This window comes from Salmo salar, chromosome ssa17 (genome assembly GCF_905237065.1).
Source record: "Salmo salar chromosome ssa17, Ssal_v3.1, whole genome shotgun sequence".
Lineage (NCBI taxonomy): Eukaryota > Metazoa > Chordata > Actinopteri > Salmoniformes > Salmonidae > Salmo > Salmo salar.
The window spans coordinates 11255092-11271084 of record NC_059458.1 but is presented as its reverse complement, the minus strand read 5'-3'; the positions used below and the strand labels follow the sequence as shown (position 1 = coordinate 11271084).

At 42.8% G+C, this 15993-nt stretch overlaps 1 protein-coding gene across 7 annotated transcripts in view; it reads right to left on the bottom strand.

Annotated features, from left to right (window-relative positions):
• LOC106575232 (zinc finger E-box-binding homeobox 2) overlaps positions 1 to 15993 on the bottom strand; it is a 76719-nt gene that overhangs the window by 9398 nt on the left and 51328 nt on the right. For 4 of the 7 annotated variants that reach the window (XM_045698790.1, XM_045698792.1, XM_045698789.1 and 1 more), the window contains 5 exons: positions 8623 to 8874; positions 4539 to 4607; positions 4225 to 4323; positions 1954 to 2178; positions 616 to 830 (listed from right to left, as the gene is read on the bottom strand). In XM_045698790.1, coding sequence (XP_045554746.1) covers positions 616 to 830; positions 1954 to 2178; positions 4225 to 4323; positions 4539 to 4607; positions 8623 to 8874 — 860 coding nt within the window. Of the gene's footprint in view, positions 1 to 615; positions 831 to 1953; positions 2179 to 4224; positions 4324 to 4538; positions 4608 to 8622; positions 8878 to 15993 lie in introns of all 7 variants that reach the window. The other 3 variants (XM_014151608.2, XM_014151604.2, XM_014151610.2) reach the window with 2 other exon arrangements.

The window sequence follows — 15993 nt, the reverse complement described above, 5'->3', positions numbered from 1 at the left end:
TTGTCACTACCGGTTTTGTTCAGATTCACTTATTTTTAAACATGGTTGGCAAGCAAATGTAACGTCTATGAATAGAAGGTGTTTTTTTTCCACACAGGGAGTTGGATGTGATGCATGGAAATTGCCAACAAATTCCCAGGTTAGTTTGTATAAAAAAAATACATTGAGAGTGAGTGAGACTCAATAATAAGTGTACATGTTGATTCTTTTTACGCAATGTAAGGTAAATGGTGGAATGTATGACATAGTACTGCATAAAGGAAACGCTTGATTTTAAAGAACATAAAATCTACTAGTTGAAGTGAAATTGAGGAGCAGATAAAATGTCTAAATTGGAAATTAACATAATCATTCGATCGTGAACATAAGACGGCAAAATCATATCAGACGGGGCCATCAAAAAACCATTTAGGGCCTCAATTAAAGTTATTACCATTAAAAGATCTGCATCTTCAAAATGTCATGAAAAATTAATAATGACTGCCAATCAAAATTATATAATTTCCTCCAAGGGATCATAGCACATTAGAAATGAAGTGATAGGGGCATATGATCCTGAAAGTGATTGAAAAGTGTAACCCCCCCCCAAAACAAACGACGGCATATGATCCTCACCTGATCTCTGCCGGGCTTGTGCGTGGCCATATGTCGCTCAAGCTGAGTGCGGTAAGCAAACGTGTAGTTACACAGGGGGCAGGCGAAGTTCTCCTCGTTCTTCTCGTGGCGGTACTTGATGTGCTCCTTGAGCGATGTCAAGCGCTTGTAACCCCGGTCGCAGTAGGGGCAGGTCAACAGTTGGGCGAAAGCATCTGGAGTTCCAGGTGGCAGGTCTGGGTAGGGGAGACGGGGGGGGAGAAAGGGAGGGGGGTTAGGGAGAGAAAGCGGTCCAAAAGGTCAGCAAATCAATGGCAGCTAATGGGCGTACTGCCCGGAATGGTATGGGAGGTATCACTGCAATCTGCTCTACAGAGTACCATCGTCTCAGGCTGGCATCCATGCCCTGACACACACATATACATACACGCACACGCACACGTACACACACACAGACTCTGGCCCCTCCTTTTTTTTATATCACATACTAAGACATGTGAAAATTCACACGTACTAATTTGAATTAGCTTTTAACTGACCTATACACTTCAGAATGTGTTGTATAACATACTTTTATCTTAAGCAATTGTGTTTTTTCTTTGACTTTTGATTTAAGACACAAACTAAACATGATATCTAATCTCACACTGATATTTTACAAATGTCAGTCTGAAATAAAGCACCTTGACCTGGTTTTTAAGAACACTACCTTCACCCACCCTCCCCCCTCGTCCTTCCTTGCTCCCCTTAACCATAGTCCCCTCGCCTAATTGCTTTCAAGTGGCTTATTTAATACAATTTTTTTTCCCACACTTTCATAATTTCTGAAGTACGTATCATAAATCCATTCTAATTCAATCCCTGTTCCCCCGGGGTCTGAGAGGTGTACTATCTTATTTCAGACCTCTGGCAGCTGCTGCTGCTTAAAGACTGAAGGACCAAAGGTAAACACAGAGGCATCCAGTGAAGAATCTGTGAGACCAACAGCTGCCCATGTCACTGAGCCACAGACACCGAAGAAGAGTCCAGCCACACCACTGCTGCTCTGTTCTCTTCTGGGGACGTTATGTAGCAAGAGTCTCAAAGTAGGAGTGCTGATGCAGGATCAGCTCCCCCCCTGTCCATGTAATCTTATTCATTGTGATCTAAACGGCAATACTGATCCTAGATCAGCACTCCTACTCTAAACCGCTTCAAACATATGGCCCTAGCTCACCCCTGTCCGTGTAATCTTATTCATTGTGATCTAAAATTCAAAACTGATCCTAAATCAGCACTCCTACTCTAAGACGCTTCATACATACAGCCCCTGTCCCTGGTTCTGTCCTTGCCCTCCCTGGCTGGTCTATGGATTCTTACCATTTTCCTCCTGGCCGTTTGTTTCAGACGCTTCGGGCGTGCCCAGACGGGACAGCTCCTCTCCCTCGGGTGCTTCTGGGTAAATGATGGCAGTGTCGCCCCGCTGCAGGTACTCAGCGATGCTGACCACGTGGCTGTGGCTCTCGCTCAGGCTTTCCTCCTGGAGCTTGCTACGCTTAGCGAAGAACTCCTCAAACTCGGAAGTGCAATCAACAACATTCTTAACTGAAAAGAAGAAGAGAACGAGAGAAGGAGGGAGAGAGAGAGAAAGAGAGAGAGAGAGAGAGAGAGAGAGAGAGATGGGTTTCAAAAAAATTCCCCAAGAGAAATGTGTGTTACAGCAAAACAGAGAACATGTCGGGTCTAAATGTGATGAAGAAACGCCACAACAGACATTAAGAATACATCTGAATTACTGTTTTATCTTGTCACACAACAGCCTCTAAAACAAGAAATATGAGTTGAAGTACCACCTTAAATGATGGGGAAAGTATTTTAGATAAACATACTGCATCTACTTGAAACATATTACCAGTTACACAATAAATGTGGGGAATACAATTTAAACTGGTCAAATGACTTCTAATTTTCCGTATCATACTTGAAATGAAAATAATTTGAATTTTACAATTTTGAATCTTTGAGATTATCGAAAGACATCCATCTATTTAATCAAGCCTCAGTGTTTAAGCCTCTCGATTAACATTTTATTTACACATTGTGTAGCAACAGTACAAACAAATTCCCTGTGTATTGACTTCCACACAAGGGGTCAATAAAAGGGCTCTGGTTAGTTGATTGGCTGCGGAACAGATTACTGAGGACAAACCACAATGTTGCACAAAAAAAGCTTTAACCATAGTCAAGAAAATACTTTTTAAAGCCGCCTTTCTGAAATTGCTGAAGTCACACATTATGTGTTTTCTCATATTCTCCAGTCCCTTCTCTTTGGGGAATCCCAAAGCTGCAGAGTAGAGATAGCTGTGGCTCCAATAGCAAACAAAGCCAATCAAAATCTGCAACCTTCATTAGTCAACAGAAGATGATAGACCCTCAAAGGTTCACGTTCATTCAAAGCTATACTATACAGCATTCCAACAATGTGAGGCAAGTCTATATTCTGTTATCCCCTATCATATCACTGTTATAACACATGTCACATATCACATTGTTGTGCTAAATGTTACAGGAAGTCACACAAACTGTTTTATTTGACTGGATTTAGATAGTTACTTATTTAATTAGACATTTCCAAGCCAAGGTACATTTTTATATTGTGATTTGTTTGGCAGTGATTATTTTATGGGCCCAATTTGTGAAAGGTCAAGGTAGTGGATTTGGTTGTCAAAAGTGGCATGAAAATGTCACTGGTGCCAAAGGATCTTTTATTAAATCGTATGAAACAACTGTTAACTAGGCAGCTCAATTTCCTGCATTCTCATTAGGACTTTGTGGGAACAATTTGAGAATCATCTAATGGAATTTAGAGACAATACTGTGAGGATGCTTGAACTCTCTATGCTGGATTCACAACTCACCGTTAAACAAATATGTATCTTAAGGATTAAAAATACATTAAAAAGATCAAATATAGACTCATTTGATTTTGCAAATGAAATGCAATTTAGGAAGTCGCTGTATTGCCAACAAGCTACAAGCTCAACCTCGTAGCGACTCCTTTGAAATTTCACTTCTAAAATAAGAGAGGCTACTTTCTTCTCTGTAATAGAGGAAATCACCTGGATAAAAGAGTGCTTACAATTTTCATTTCTTAAATGAAATCACATGTAATCCAGTGGTGGGTTTTGTGTTCCAATGCAGTGCCACTACATTGTTTCCACGACCTTAATGTCCTGAATGGAAACATTTGCGATGTCTAAAGTTCCACACACAAAAAAGTCACCACACATGCACAGGACCGCGTGTGCAGGAATGCGTGTGCATGCACGCACACTCACACATGTGTGTGCTCACACACACACACACACACACACACAAAAAATCTAAAAATATATAAATAAATTAAAAGAAGAATAGAAGATTCCTAAGGAAGGATTCCCATTATGTGGTGAGTGTTTACTAAAACGGTGCCGAGGCCAGTTGTCAGCAGCGGTCAGGATGATATCATGGAGGGAAAACTTGTGGGTGGAAATCAGCTTTGTTTACTTAATTAAAAATGGCAGGTAGGATTTGGTTCCACAGTTTTGTGTAGAAAGGACCATGCAGGGACACTAATGCTCTACACGGACGCAGAGACACACAGCCACCCACACAAGGATTGGAAGGGTGGTTGGTCTCGGCCTCGTCTTTCAACACAATACAGATGTAGGATCTTCATTTGAGCCAGTTTGCTACCACAGGAAAATAATCCTGCAGCGACAGGAAATGTGAATTATTATGTGGATTATAATTAATGCATTACAATACATTTTGGTCCAGGACTATGCTTAATCTGTGTCCGGGAAACCGGCCCTACAAGTTTTACATTTCCTTCATTGCAGGAAAGTTATTCTACAACAGGGTGATCAAATTAAGATCCTACATCTGTACATCAAATCTCCTCACAATGGATTAAATCAACTCACCTGTACCGTTTCCAACTGTCTGAAGAGTGGCGTCAGGCCCCAAAGTGTCATAATCATCTTTCATTTCATCTGTGGAGAAAAGGGGGGAGGGAGGAGGGGAGGAAGAAGGGAAGAGGAGGAGAAGAGAAGTTCAGTTCAATGTTCCGTGCTGTAGTGTACCAAGCAAACCCAAGCCTCACAATGAAGCCTTCAGAGGAAGGTACGAAGATATAAAGGGCTTGCTGTGTTGCACTGTGCCGAGGCTTTGTGTGGCATTCTAAATGAATGCTATCATCAGGACCAGACAGAGCCTTATTTACCTTAAAAACAACAACAAGCAGTGGGAAAGAAAGCTGCTCTGCCATTCCGGGGGTAGCGAGAGTCGCCAGAAAGAAAGATTAATTTAAAAAGCCAGCCCCATCCACCTGAACAATCAGACAGGAGTAACCGGCACAAAAGGCCTTGCAGTTGTTATTCCCTCACTGTGACACTACTAACAATCTACATGCGGCAGAAAAAAATGACAAACTATACAGGGGGGTTTTCACAGAAAAACGTGGGCTGTGGGCTTAGACTCTATTACCAATCAGCGTAATGCATAGTCTTAGGAACACCAAAGGCAGACTTGCATTTTGTCCTGGCACAGGTAAAACAGCCATAAATAAAGGACCCCAGATTGACAGACAGGCTCATAAACAAGGGAGAGAACAACTTTGGACATTGGTGGGTAAATTCTCTTGCCGTATAGGTGGCGGCGAACAAGGGGACACTGTTGGTGTTCATGTCCACAGACAATTAACTTAAGGAGTCCTCTGTGACTCCTTTCTTCCGTCCTGTCTTTGAAAATTAAATCAAGGTACTTCCGAGAAGATAGTGGCTGGTAATAAAAATGGCTCCTGTCTTTGAATATAATCCTGCAGCAACAGGATTGTTTGTTTTAGCCATGTGATTTCTATGGTCTCAAGGATACTGTGTTGCCATGGAGGGGTAAACAAACAAATCAATGGATTAAGGGAATAGAGGATTTCTCTTCTTTACTGTCTCTTGCATCTTGGACTTAACAGAAAACATTTTGGAAATGAGTTTGAAAAGTAGCTGACAAGCTGTGTAAAATCTTCAGAATAAAAAGTGAATTAGCTATCACGAATCAAATGCAGAAAAAAAAAGTAATAATCATCAAAAAATAAAAATACAAAAATAATATATATATATATATATATATATATATATATATATACACCGTATATTTTGGTGTAGAGTGAAACATCTGTTGTTTTAATGGTTTGGTTTATTTCAATCATTAAGAGAGGGTTTTTTCTGTTTCTTTCGCTTGAAGTGAGATGGTTTCCTTCTGCACTAAACAGATATTTTTTTTAAACAGCCAATAGCTTCAGAGATGTTTTTTTTACTCTTTTGAATGAAAAGTACTCAACTTTCCCTTGACATGAAGCTTGACTGTGTGGTGGAGAAACTTGCCAGCCATTTTCATTTGCATACGAGGGGGTTTGGAGTGCCGTTGTCTTCTCAGTAATGACATCAAGCCAGGCTGCACTCTAAGGAAATGGCCCTTTAGCAATATTGTTGAAGATACACTGGAGTATTGTGAGCAATCAAAAAAATCCTCCACCACAGCCACAAATATAATTCTGGTGTTTAAGAGACCAGCATATATGAATAGTTACTTTTTTGTCATTTCTAATTTACTGAATGTTAATCAAGCTCTCTTTTCCTCTTGCCCTCACGTTTCTTTTTCCTGGAAAGTGGGAGAGTTTGCATGGATGCAGCCATTTTGGTTTTCGCAGCCTTTAGTAATCCAATTTCACTGCATATTTTTGATATGACTCAAGGAGCACAAGTGGGGACTTGCTTTTTGTCCCCTCTTTACCCTGAACAGTCCCTATAATCTGTATGTGGTCAAGGAATGAGACTGAGAGAACTTCCAGCAGGAGGTAGGCTAAGACCACTTACACCTACCTCACTTCTATGGCCCTTTGCACAGATCCTTTTTGGGCCATTTCTATTGCTTCTGACAGCTACACATCCATTGGAGAGAGACAGTTTTTATAGTTGAAAGTGTAATGGGAGTTGAGAGCCAGTCTGCTCTCTCTGTCTGTCTCTACCTGATAAATCATGTAAGGAGAGGGGGAGTGTGAGAGAAGGCCTGCACCTCACTGAAGGACGATGTTTAAGTTTCTGACTGCGACCTAGGAGGGGTCCAGAATACCTTTCCCCTGCCATAAGTCCACCTATTTACTTAACGCCATTGATGCTGTTTGTTTTGAAAACATTCCTATTTTTATGGCCAGTTACCAGTGGAACAGGGTGCAATAAAAACAAAGGTCCTCCTCCTCCTTTCTGTTAGTTCTCTGAACGTCCTTGAACAGAGCCGGGCCAGGAGAAGAAAGAGACAAGGGCAGAAAGGGGAGAATGCAGGTGATTTCTTTTAGAATGATAGTGTGATAGTGATGTCATGTATTCCAGCCCACCCCATTGTGGGATAAAAGAATGTCAAGGACCATTCTAGAACACAAAACTCTGATTGTGCTGGCACCGGAAAGGCACAGCTAAGAAACCTTTGCAGTGCTCTTCTGTTCAAAACCTGCATCCTCTGGACAGAGTACTAAAGCTGACGTAGAAAAGGCAGGGGAGAAAAGCACAGCTTATCTCCGGGTAAAGTTATGTGCTGAGGTATCATTGTAGACAGTAAGGCACCGTGAAAGAGGAAAAAGGACAGTCAAACATAATGCCCACAAGCTTGGGAAAGCGAAGACTCCCATCATCTGCACTAATTAACTACACAAGGTCTCAGAAATATGGCAGACGACGTTTTATCACATGAGAAGCAGATTATCTGGGAATTGCAACATAGTTGAATTACAGACATTAAGGCACCACAGGCTTTTATCAAATAAACAATTACTGTACGCTTTGACTACTTGTTTATTTTTGATCTTGATTTATTGGAACATTTCTATTTTTAAAGAATCAAACCCCATATGAACCTTCACTAGTAGAAATATCCATAAACAGAGCAAAATAATACATCGATTGTCTACGACAATTATGTTTCCGATTTGTACGTCGATAATCAGTAACCCCCTAAGTGAACTTCCTCCTTTTTCAATAGATGATCATTTTTGGAGCGTAATAACATTTTAGATGGTGAAATATTTCCCCCTTTTCAGCACTCTACAGAACCCAGTTCATTAGGAGAAATGAATAGCTAACACCGGCTCGTTTAAATGGGGTGTCTTACATGAGTTCTCGCTACACTCTGTTTCTGTCACACCGCTGCAAGAATCATTGACTCCTATTATACATGTAAATGGCTATCATAAAAATAAAAATTTCATTTAAGATTGTTAATGACTTTTGCAGCAGTCTGGCTTCCTTTAATGATTATCGCCTAGCCCTAATTAAAAGTATTTATCTTTCAAGCATCCATGACTAGGCTCTCTGCTATCAGTGATGCTCCAAATAAAACAAAATGGAAGGCGCCACAAAAGTTGTATGTATCACTTGCCTGAAATGATCTAAACTAGATTATTAGCAAATGAAGCTATATCAATCACATACTGAAAGTCTGATCATATTGCGATAATATAGACAATCAAAAGAGGCGATTCTTAGAAAACGTCATGTATGCTCTTAATTTTATGATTGAAAAACTATCTGTTAATATCATCTTATATAACTCTGGTTTATTTTAGTGAGGATAAAGATGAGAATAAATATGGTCGAGATTTAGCGTTGGGACGAGCCGAGTGAGTTTCAGTCATGTGGGGTGTAGGAATCTCCAACATTCCTCTGCAATCTTAAGTGGCACCGTCATACGTTTCCTATTTATCGTCAAGTTACAGTAATGTCTCCTGACTCTGCTTGCCCCTGTCAACTCACTGCATGTCAAAATGTGGTTTGATCTCATACACTTCCTATGACTGGCATGCACGGCCAATCGCTGCCCCTGTTACTGTGGAGGTGGTGGAGGGGGAGGAGTTGGCTAACCTATCATCTCATGGAAAATCAAATAAATCGGAAAAACATTTTGGCCGTGATCCGTGCGCTTCTGTGTGTGTGTGTGTGTGTGTGTGTGTGAGACACTCACCAGTACCGTCGACTGAGGCGTGCAGCATGTCGTTGTCATGCCAGACATGGTCTACTCCACTGTCCCTCATGTCATCGTCCTCATCCTCCTTTGTCATCAGGGTGTGGCCCACCCTCGGGGATCCAGCGTCGTGGTTGTTCAGGCTGGCAGGGCTGCCCACCCCGTTAAGTAGGCCGTCCTCCTCCGATACCAACAGCTTGTCCTCATCCTCTGTCTCTGAACCAGTATCCATCACATTCTCATAATTCAACGCTGCAATGAGGGAGAACACAAAACAAAACAAGATGGGTCACTGCACAGGAATTCACGTTTGGTGTTCATTGTACTGACGCTGAAATGGAAAAAAGGTCAAAGAGGATTATGTCCTTAGATGAAGTCATGATTGCACTGCACTGTTAGGAGCAAGTAACACAATCGTTTCGCTGCACCTGTTATAACATCTGCCAAACTGTTTAAGAGACCTATAAACTTTGATTTTATTTGATTACAGGTTTAAACCCATTCCTGTTTGAGACATGGGCCCTTTCTTGTGGGGGTACATCCCAATTACAACAACACCCACCGCGACAGACTGGAATCTGTAACTTTAACCATCATGCTGTGTGGAGTCAGTCAGCTGCTACGTAGACACGCCAAAATAGCCACACATTTTCTCCCGCAGTAGACTGCCTGAGATGCCAACCTAGCTACACCTTTCAGTTGGGCTCACAGATCTAAAGCATACCCAACGTGGCAGAGATACTCTGCACTTCTGATATTTACAAATGTCAAATAGCCATACCACCCTGGATTGAAATGGCTTAACCCCTAGTCATTTCATCACATTCACCACTCCTTAAGTAAGTGACGTACCTACTGTACTGTATTTTCCCCCAGAACTTGACAGACATCAACCGTCAAGTCAGATCTTTACAATGATAGATGAAATAATACATACAGTATAAAACACCCCTAACTTAATCAAAACAGGACCTGCATCCCACTCCTTTCCCTCCATTTCCTCTCCTCTTGTCTTTTTCAGGGAGTGTTGTCAATGAGTCATGGTTTGCGGAGGGAAATACTGCGCAGTCGAGCCCCATATTAAAATAACTCACACAAGTAGCGGCCCGCTTGATTCCACAACACTTGGTCCCAGACACATGGCAGCTTATCTTAAAATAGGCAGCCTGTAAATAAGGGCTGTGAACTCAATTGAAGGTGGCTGTTTGTGAATTAGTCTGCCCTCACAAGGCTGTCTCTCTAGCCTCTCCAGTCTACACACAAGGTCCATAAATTGTCTGTCCTACGAAGGAAGTCAAAAGACTTATTAGAGGAATAAACACAGGACATTAGCTCAGCGAGAGAAACAGGACCGCCACATCACCGCATCACACACCTCACTGCTAGTTCCTAAAACACTACTCTGGAGAAACAGACTCAAAACAACCACAAAGGGGGGAAATCAGAGTATGACATCATGGGAACCAATTTCAAATGTGGCTAGGGGAAGACGAGGAAAAAGCAGAGTGCAAAAATGTTTAAGGTCCGTTTTAATTGCTGTACTGTAGCTATAAATGACTACTAAATAAAACTCTAATAGCTTCCAAATTTCCAAAACTGAGAAGGGAAAATAAATCAGATATTTTCTTGTTATATACTATGGAGAGAAATAAGATTACGTTGAGCATATACAGTATGTTCATACATGATCTTTGTATAATCCACGGGTCTGCACTTGCCTTCCGAACAACAGGCGCAAATTAAAATGAAAACGGCTGCGTAGACAGGGCCAGCAGAATCAGCTGACCTGGTTAGAATACCAATTGACGGGGGAAACAAAACCTTTTCAAGAGGTGTGACCACAAGGGTTTAGGCAAGTTCAGACTGGGTAATGCCCTCAGACATGAAAAAAAGAGAAAGCCAAAGAAAAGCCAAAAAGAAAGTGAGACATTCAAACTCCTGCTGTGTGGTCCCCGATATACCTTGGCCCACAATTGATAATATGTTATTATTATTATTATTGTATTTCCCCTTTGGCCCCTTCCCAACTTACCCCTAACCCCCTACCCCCCTAACCCCCCCCCTAACCCCCTAACCCCCCTTCTTAGCAACACAACGTGCTGTGGACTCCCTACTCCCCTTTCTCCCAGGCAGGTTTCTAAGGGTGGCCTAGCAGGCGGGCGGCAGGGGGTAACAAAGAAGCAGGAGGCCTGGGAAGCTATTACCCCGCCCCTGCAGACCTGATCTCTGGACACAGCCTGAATACTGACAAATACCCAGGAGGGGTGAATGACATTATCTAAGGATGGACAGGTTTTAAAAGGCCTTTCTTTACACCCCAAAACTCTCATAGGGAATTTTTCAGTGTACTATGGGTCTATGTATAGCGTATTGGTTAACGCATGAAAAGAGGTGCTACAATGTGACGTCTTCAATATTGAGCAACGAACCTGGAGACAATGGACCTTGGACATAGAGGAGACGTGAAGATCACCCCACTCCCTGCAAACCTCTAGACATCTACAGTTGTCCAAACCAAACCATGAAAAGCTTCTAACGCCAGATTGGGGATCTGTGCTTCCATACAGGTCTACATGTTTTAGGGGAGAGGTAGGGAGTAGGAGAGGGGAGCTCGCTGGACGTGATCTCCAAGCTAGAACATTGGCTATCAGACAGAGCATTACTCACCAAAGAGCTTGGAGAAGACAAAAATGACAGTGTGCAACTTGTCAATCAAAGAAGCATGTAGCATTGACTTCAGAAAGCCTGCTTTGTTTAGGTGACATCTCTGACAGACGCCTCAGTATAATATAAGCACCAGCCTGACGTCGGGCATTGTACTCTGAAACAAAGTCATTTCGAACCTACTAATGTTAGCCTACACTCTGCCATTATTTTGTTCTATACCTCACCGCTAATCAATCTTTTGTGTTTCTAGATGAGATAGACAAAGAAATCATCATGTTTACTTTCTAGGGCTACGTTTTCTTTCAGATGACACTTTCTATTTTTCTCCTGCTTTAGTTTAAGTGCCGCCCTCAACAAAGGCAATTATAGCTGGCATTTTGACTGATGCTACCTGTTACCAGCTGATTCTCACCAGCTTTCTTCTTTCTCCTGATTGGAGGTAAATAAAGGGAATGACTTTTACAGATAATTAAAATGACACTTGTAATTGCTCACTTGAGTCTTGCTTAATATCAGGCTTATACATGTCTGACGTAACCCTTTCAGAACTCTGGTATTAGGCTGTCAGGCATAGCAGTACAGAGGGCAGTTTCAAAAGTGCATTGATTATGATGTCTATAACCTTCCATAATGACAGCTTTTTGTGGAAGGTTGAGAGAGCGAGTTCTCCTTTCATTGTCAGTGACAAAAAAAAAGGAGTCTGATTGGAATCTCATCATCTTTCTTAAAACAAATAAAGACATTTGACAATCGATATTTCTACTGTGACTGTTTCTCTGTACCCTTATAATAAAAAAAAAGGTCCTATCAAGTCATCTAAAAGTAAAAGATTCTTCCAAAGAGAAAAAACAGCGTGTTAAGAACAAAAATATGACTGTGTTTTACTGTCGAGCTGTTAAACAAACCCTAACTCTCACACTACAAAATATCCGTGTCATACATGCATACAAACCTTGAGTCATACACTGACCATCTGAACATGCCCAAAGCACACACTCAAATAAACATACTTGGGTGAATGTGCTGCAAACGTGCATCTGTGTGCCTACTCTTCCCCTTTCCCTACACTCTTCCACAAAGCCCTCTCAACAGGCTCCCGAGCTGGGAGGTGCTGGATCTGCACTCGATCCGTAACGAACAACCCAGAAAAATATCCAAATAACCCCTTCTGTCTGATGGAACAGTTGAGACAGAAGGCGCCAGAAGATCAATTCCACCCGGTGTGTCACTGTGTCCATCACAGTACCCTATATTTGGGGGCAGAGACTTTCCAGTTTCCAGCCAGCTTCCCGTTAGATGCGATGGGGAAAGGTGGTAGGTGACTCACACTGAGAGCCTGGCTAACTGGCCGCTGAGGCTTAGCTCCAGGTAATGTTGTGTTTCCTGTAGCTATCAGTGTCGGTAATGAGCAAGGACATTCACCCTATTGGAGAATAACTGCCCTGTCTCATGAATGAGAAAAATGCAGATCACCTGAATGGCTAGGAGGGCAGAGGGGGAAGGGGGAAGGGGAGACGGGGGGGTAGAGGTGGAGAACGGGGGAATAGGGGAGGTAAAGAGGCATTAAGGTAGAAATTAGGTCATAGCCTTGTGGCTACCCCACTGGAAGAGGTTTTAACAATGACCTTTGAACTTTCACAATTCCTTTTCACAACAGAGTTTAGGGCTCTGAGTAGGCTGTTCCGTGAATAATCATCCTTTTAGGGTAGGAAGCGTTTGGGGGTCGTAGGTGGGAGGAACAGAGGGAACGTTTAAGTATATTCTTCTGTCTTTGGAATTTTAAATATGTCTAACTTTGGCGTTTTACTCATTAGGAGTACTGGCTGTTTTACATTCGGTAGAAATACCAAAAATGCTTGACTGTCTGTCTGTATTCCAGTGAGATACACAAGAATGCTTAAGATCTTGTCCAAGTCTACTGGCCTGGTGTTTCACATGGGCCAGACCAAGAAAGCCATAAGCAGTAAAAGGACAGTGGCAGAGGGCGATGAATGGTGAAAATTCAGCAATGTGTAAACCAACCTGGGAGTGGGGAGTGTGTGTGCGTATGTGCGTGCGTGTGTATGTGTGTGTGTGTGTGTGTGTGTGTGTGTGTGTGTGTGTGTGTGTGTGTGTGTGTGTGTGTGTGTGTGTGTGTGTGTGTGTGTGTGTGTGTGTGTGTGTGTGTGTTCTCTCTGTGTCTGTGTGCATGGGAGTGAGTAGTGAGTGATTCTGAGTGTGTCAGGAAGGGGTTGGTTATGTTCAATAATGTCTGCCATGAGGCATCCACAGTAGCCTGATTCTAATTGAATTAAACTCCCATTTATTTGCAGAGGCCTGAGCAACAGGCTGGAAAAAGAAAGCTTCAAGGTTTGCTCAACTGCTCAGAGGGCCCACCTTTACTCGCCCTGTACAGATCCACCATCTGTACATCCCTGCACACATGTTCCTCTCCCTCGACAAATGTTCTGGGCCTCCTCCTCCCCAACGCAGGAGCCCCCCCAAAAAAGGGGGGGGGGGCAAGGCACACAAAAGCTCCCTAGGCTGCCCTCAGGACTGAAAATGAAATGAAAAAAATGTATATGTATAAATAGAAATAACAATATCCTAAGATCACCGGCTCAGGTGAGATCGATTTCCAGCTAAAGGTTCCTCTGGCTGCTGACATACGTCAAGCAAAGGAAAAGGTTAAAATTAGAAAATGTAATTTATTTGATAATTTCCCAGAATAATTAGTGTTAATATGGGTTAATTAATATGCAAATCTCTCAGCAGATGTTCTGCAGCGGGTCCTTGCTACGAGAGTGTGTGTGTGTGTGTGTGTTTGTGTGTGTGTGTGTGTGTGTGTGTTTGTGTTTGTGTGTGCGTGTGTGTGTGTGTGCCTTTGCAGCCTCTACTTTCTCCTGTCTGATTTTGGCTGTCACTTATTGGCTATAATTACTGTAACTAACCAAATACACACAAAACCTTTCGGAGGAGGAAGGATGAAACACTTTCCAGTTTGAGTCGCTCATCATGGGCAAACTGGTACTTTGCTCACATAAAGGGAGACAATTTCAAATTTTCTTTGACTATAGTATAAAAGCCCTTTTTAGGCTTCTTACCAATTTTCCCAATGAATGCAGCAAGCGGGTACTTAAACTATTCGAATTGTGTGTGCTTTTGTACGTAAATGTGTACAAATGTAAATTGTATAGTAATCACTACTGGGAATACCAAGGGAGCACCACCTGCGCATCAATGTCGATGTTGGACTGTTGACAAATCACCTATGCCTGCTCAATTTGTGCAGATATTTATAAGCAGATAAATAATGAAATGTCCTGAAATAGGAATAGGGGATCAAAGAACTAAATGAATGGTGCTTTATCCAGAAGAATCAGGTTTCCTATCAAATATTCATGTTACCCCAAAAAGCACTCAGCTGGAAGACTCCCCTCAAACACACAAACCCTTGCTTTAGTTTTATTCACAATCAAAATATAGCATATAAATCCAATGTGTAAGGCACAGGGAGAATTCATCTTACAATACGTACAAATGTAACAAACTTCTTTTGGAATCGTATTATTTCTTGTTATATTTTAGCTTCCTAGATGTTCTCAGCCTGCTAGCTCTGCTCTGCTCTGGAGGCCTGCTCCCTCAAGAAGAGAGTATTCATGTTCTTGATAGTGGAGTAGTGTGTTGCTATAAGCTGAGAATCTTATCTGGACCTGTCCTCTTTCTCTCACTCTCTCTCTCTCTCTTTCCCTCTGTGGCCCTGTCTCCGTCGGGCCTCCCGTCTCTCGCTCTCTCCCTCTATCTCCCTCTCCCTCCCTCTCTCTCTCCAGCCCTCCTCACCAGTTGCAAAGAGACACCATGGCTCGCTGCCACAGGTTCACGCCCCCCACCTCCGCCTTCCCGCCCCAGTGTGCCCTCCCCGCCCCAGTGTGCCCTCCCCGCCCCAGTGTGCCCTCCCCGCCCCAGTGTGCCCTCCCCGCCCCAGTGTGCCCTCCCCGCCGAATGCTCTTTTATAAACACACATACACTGGCATCGAGAAATACACACACAGACACACACACAAACATACACACACAGAGATACACACACACAGTTCCAGTTTCATTCCAGGTAAAGGAATCTGCTGACGGGGCCAGAGTAGGGCCAGGGCCTGATGTTGGTTTGATGTGAGGGGAGGGGGGCAACAAATTGATAGTCACAGCACAGTGTTATCAGCTAGCTGTTTAATATGACCTGACTGTTGCTCTGTCTGTCTGTTGTTGCTGTGAGTGAGCTCAGGCCGGCAGAGAGCCAGTGGGGCCTTGCACCTTGTTTACAGCCACCAGCATAACACCACTAGTTCTCCCTTTATGTATCCATGCATCACTGTCATCAATTACAGTATAATGTAGTACAAGTGAGTGCTGCAGTGTGAGCGCCCATGTGTGTGTGGGGGGGGGGGGGTAGCGTGTGTGAGTGCATATGTGTCAGAGAGAGTGAGAGAGAAAGAGAGACGTTCTTCGGAACGTGTCTTCAATCACATTTCCATTTATCAGGGACAAAGAAAGGAAAGGTGCGTCACGAGGAGCATCATCCGGTCTCGCCAAGGCCACAGAGCATGACAGAGTGACTGCAGTAGATGTCAGAGACATGCCTCGACAAACTCTCAAATCTATCAAATTGACAAAATAGAGCCTTTTGTTGTTGGATGCAGGTCATATTGATAAGTCATAACCTCGTCATAT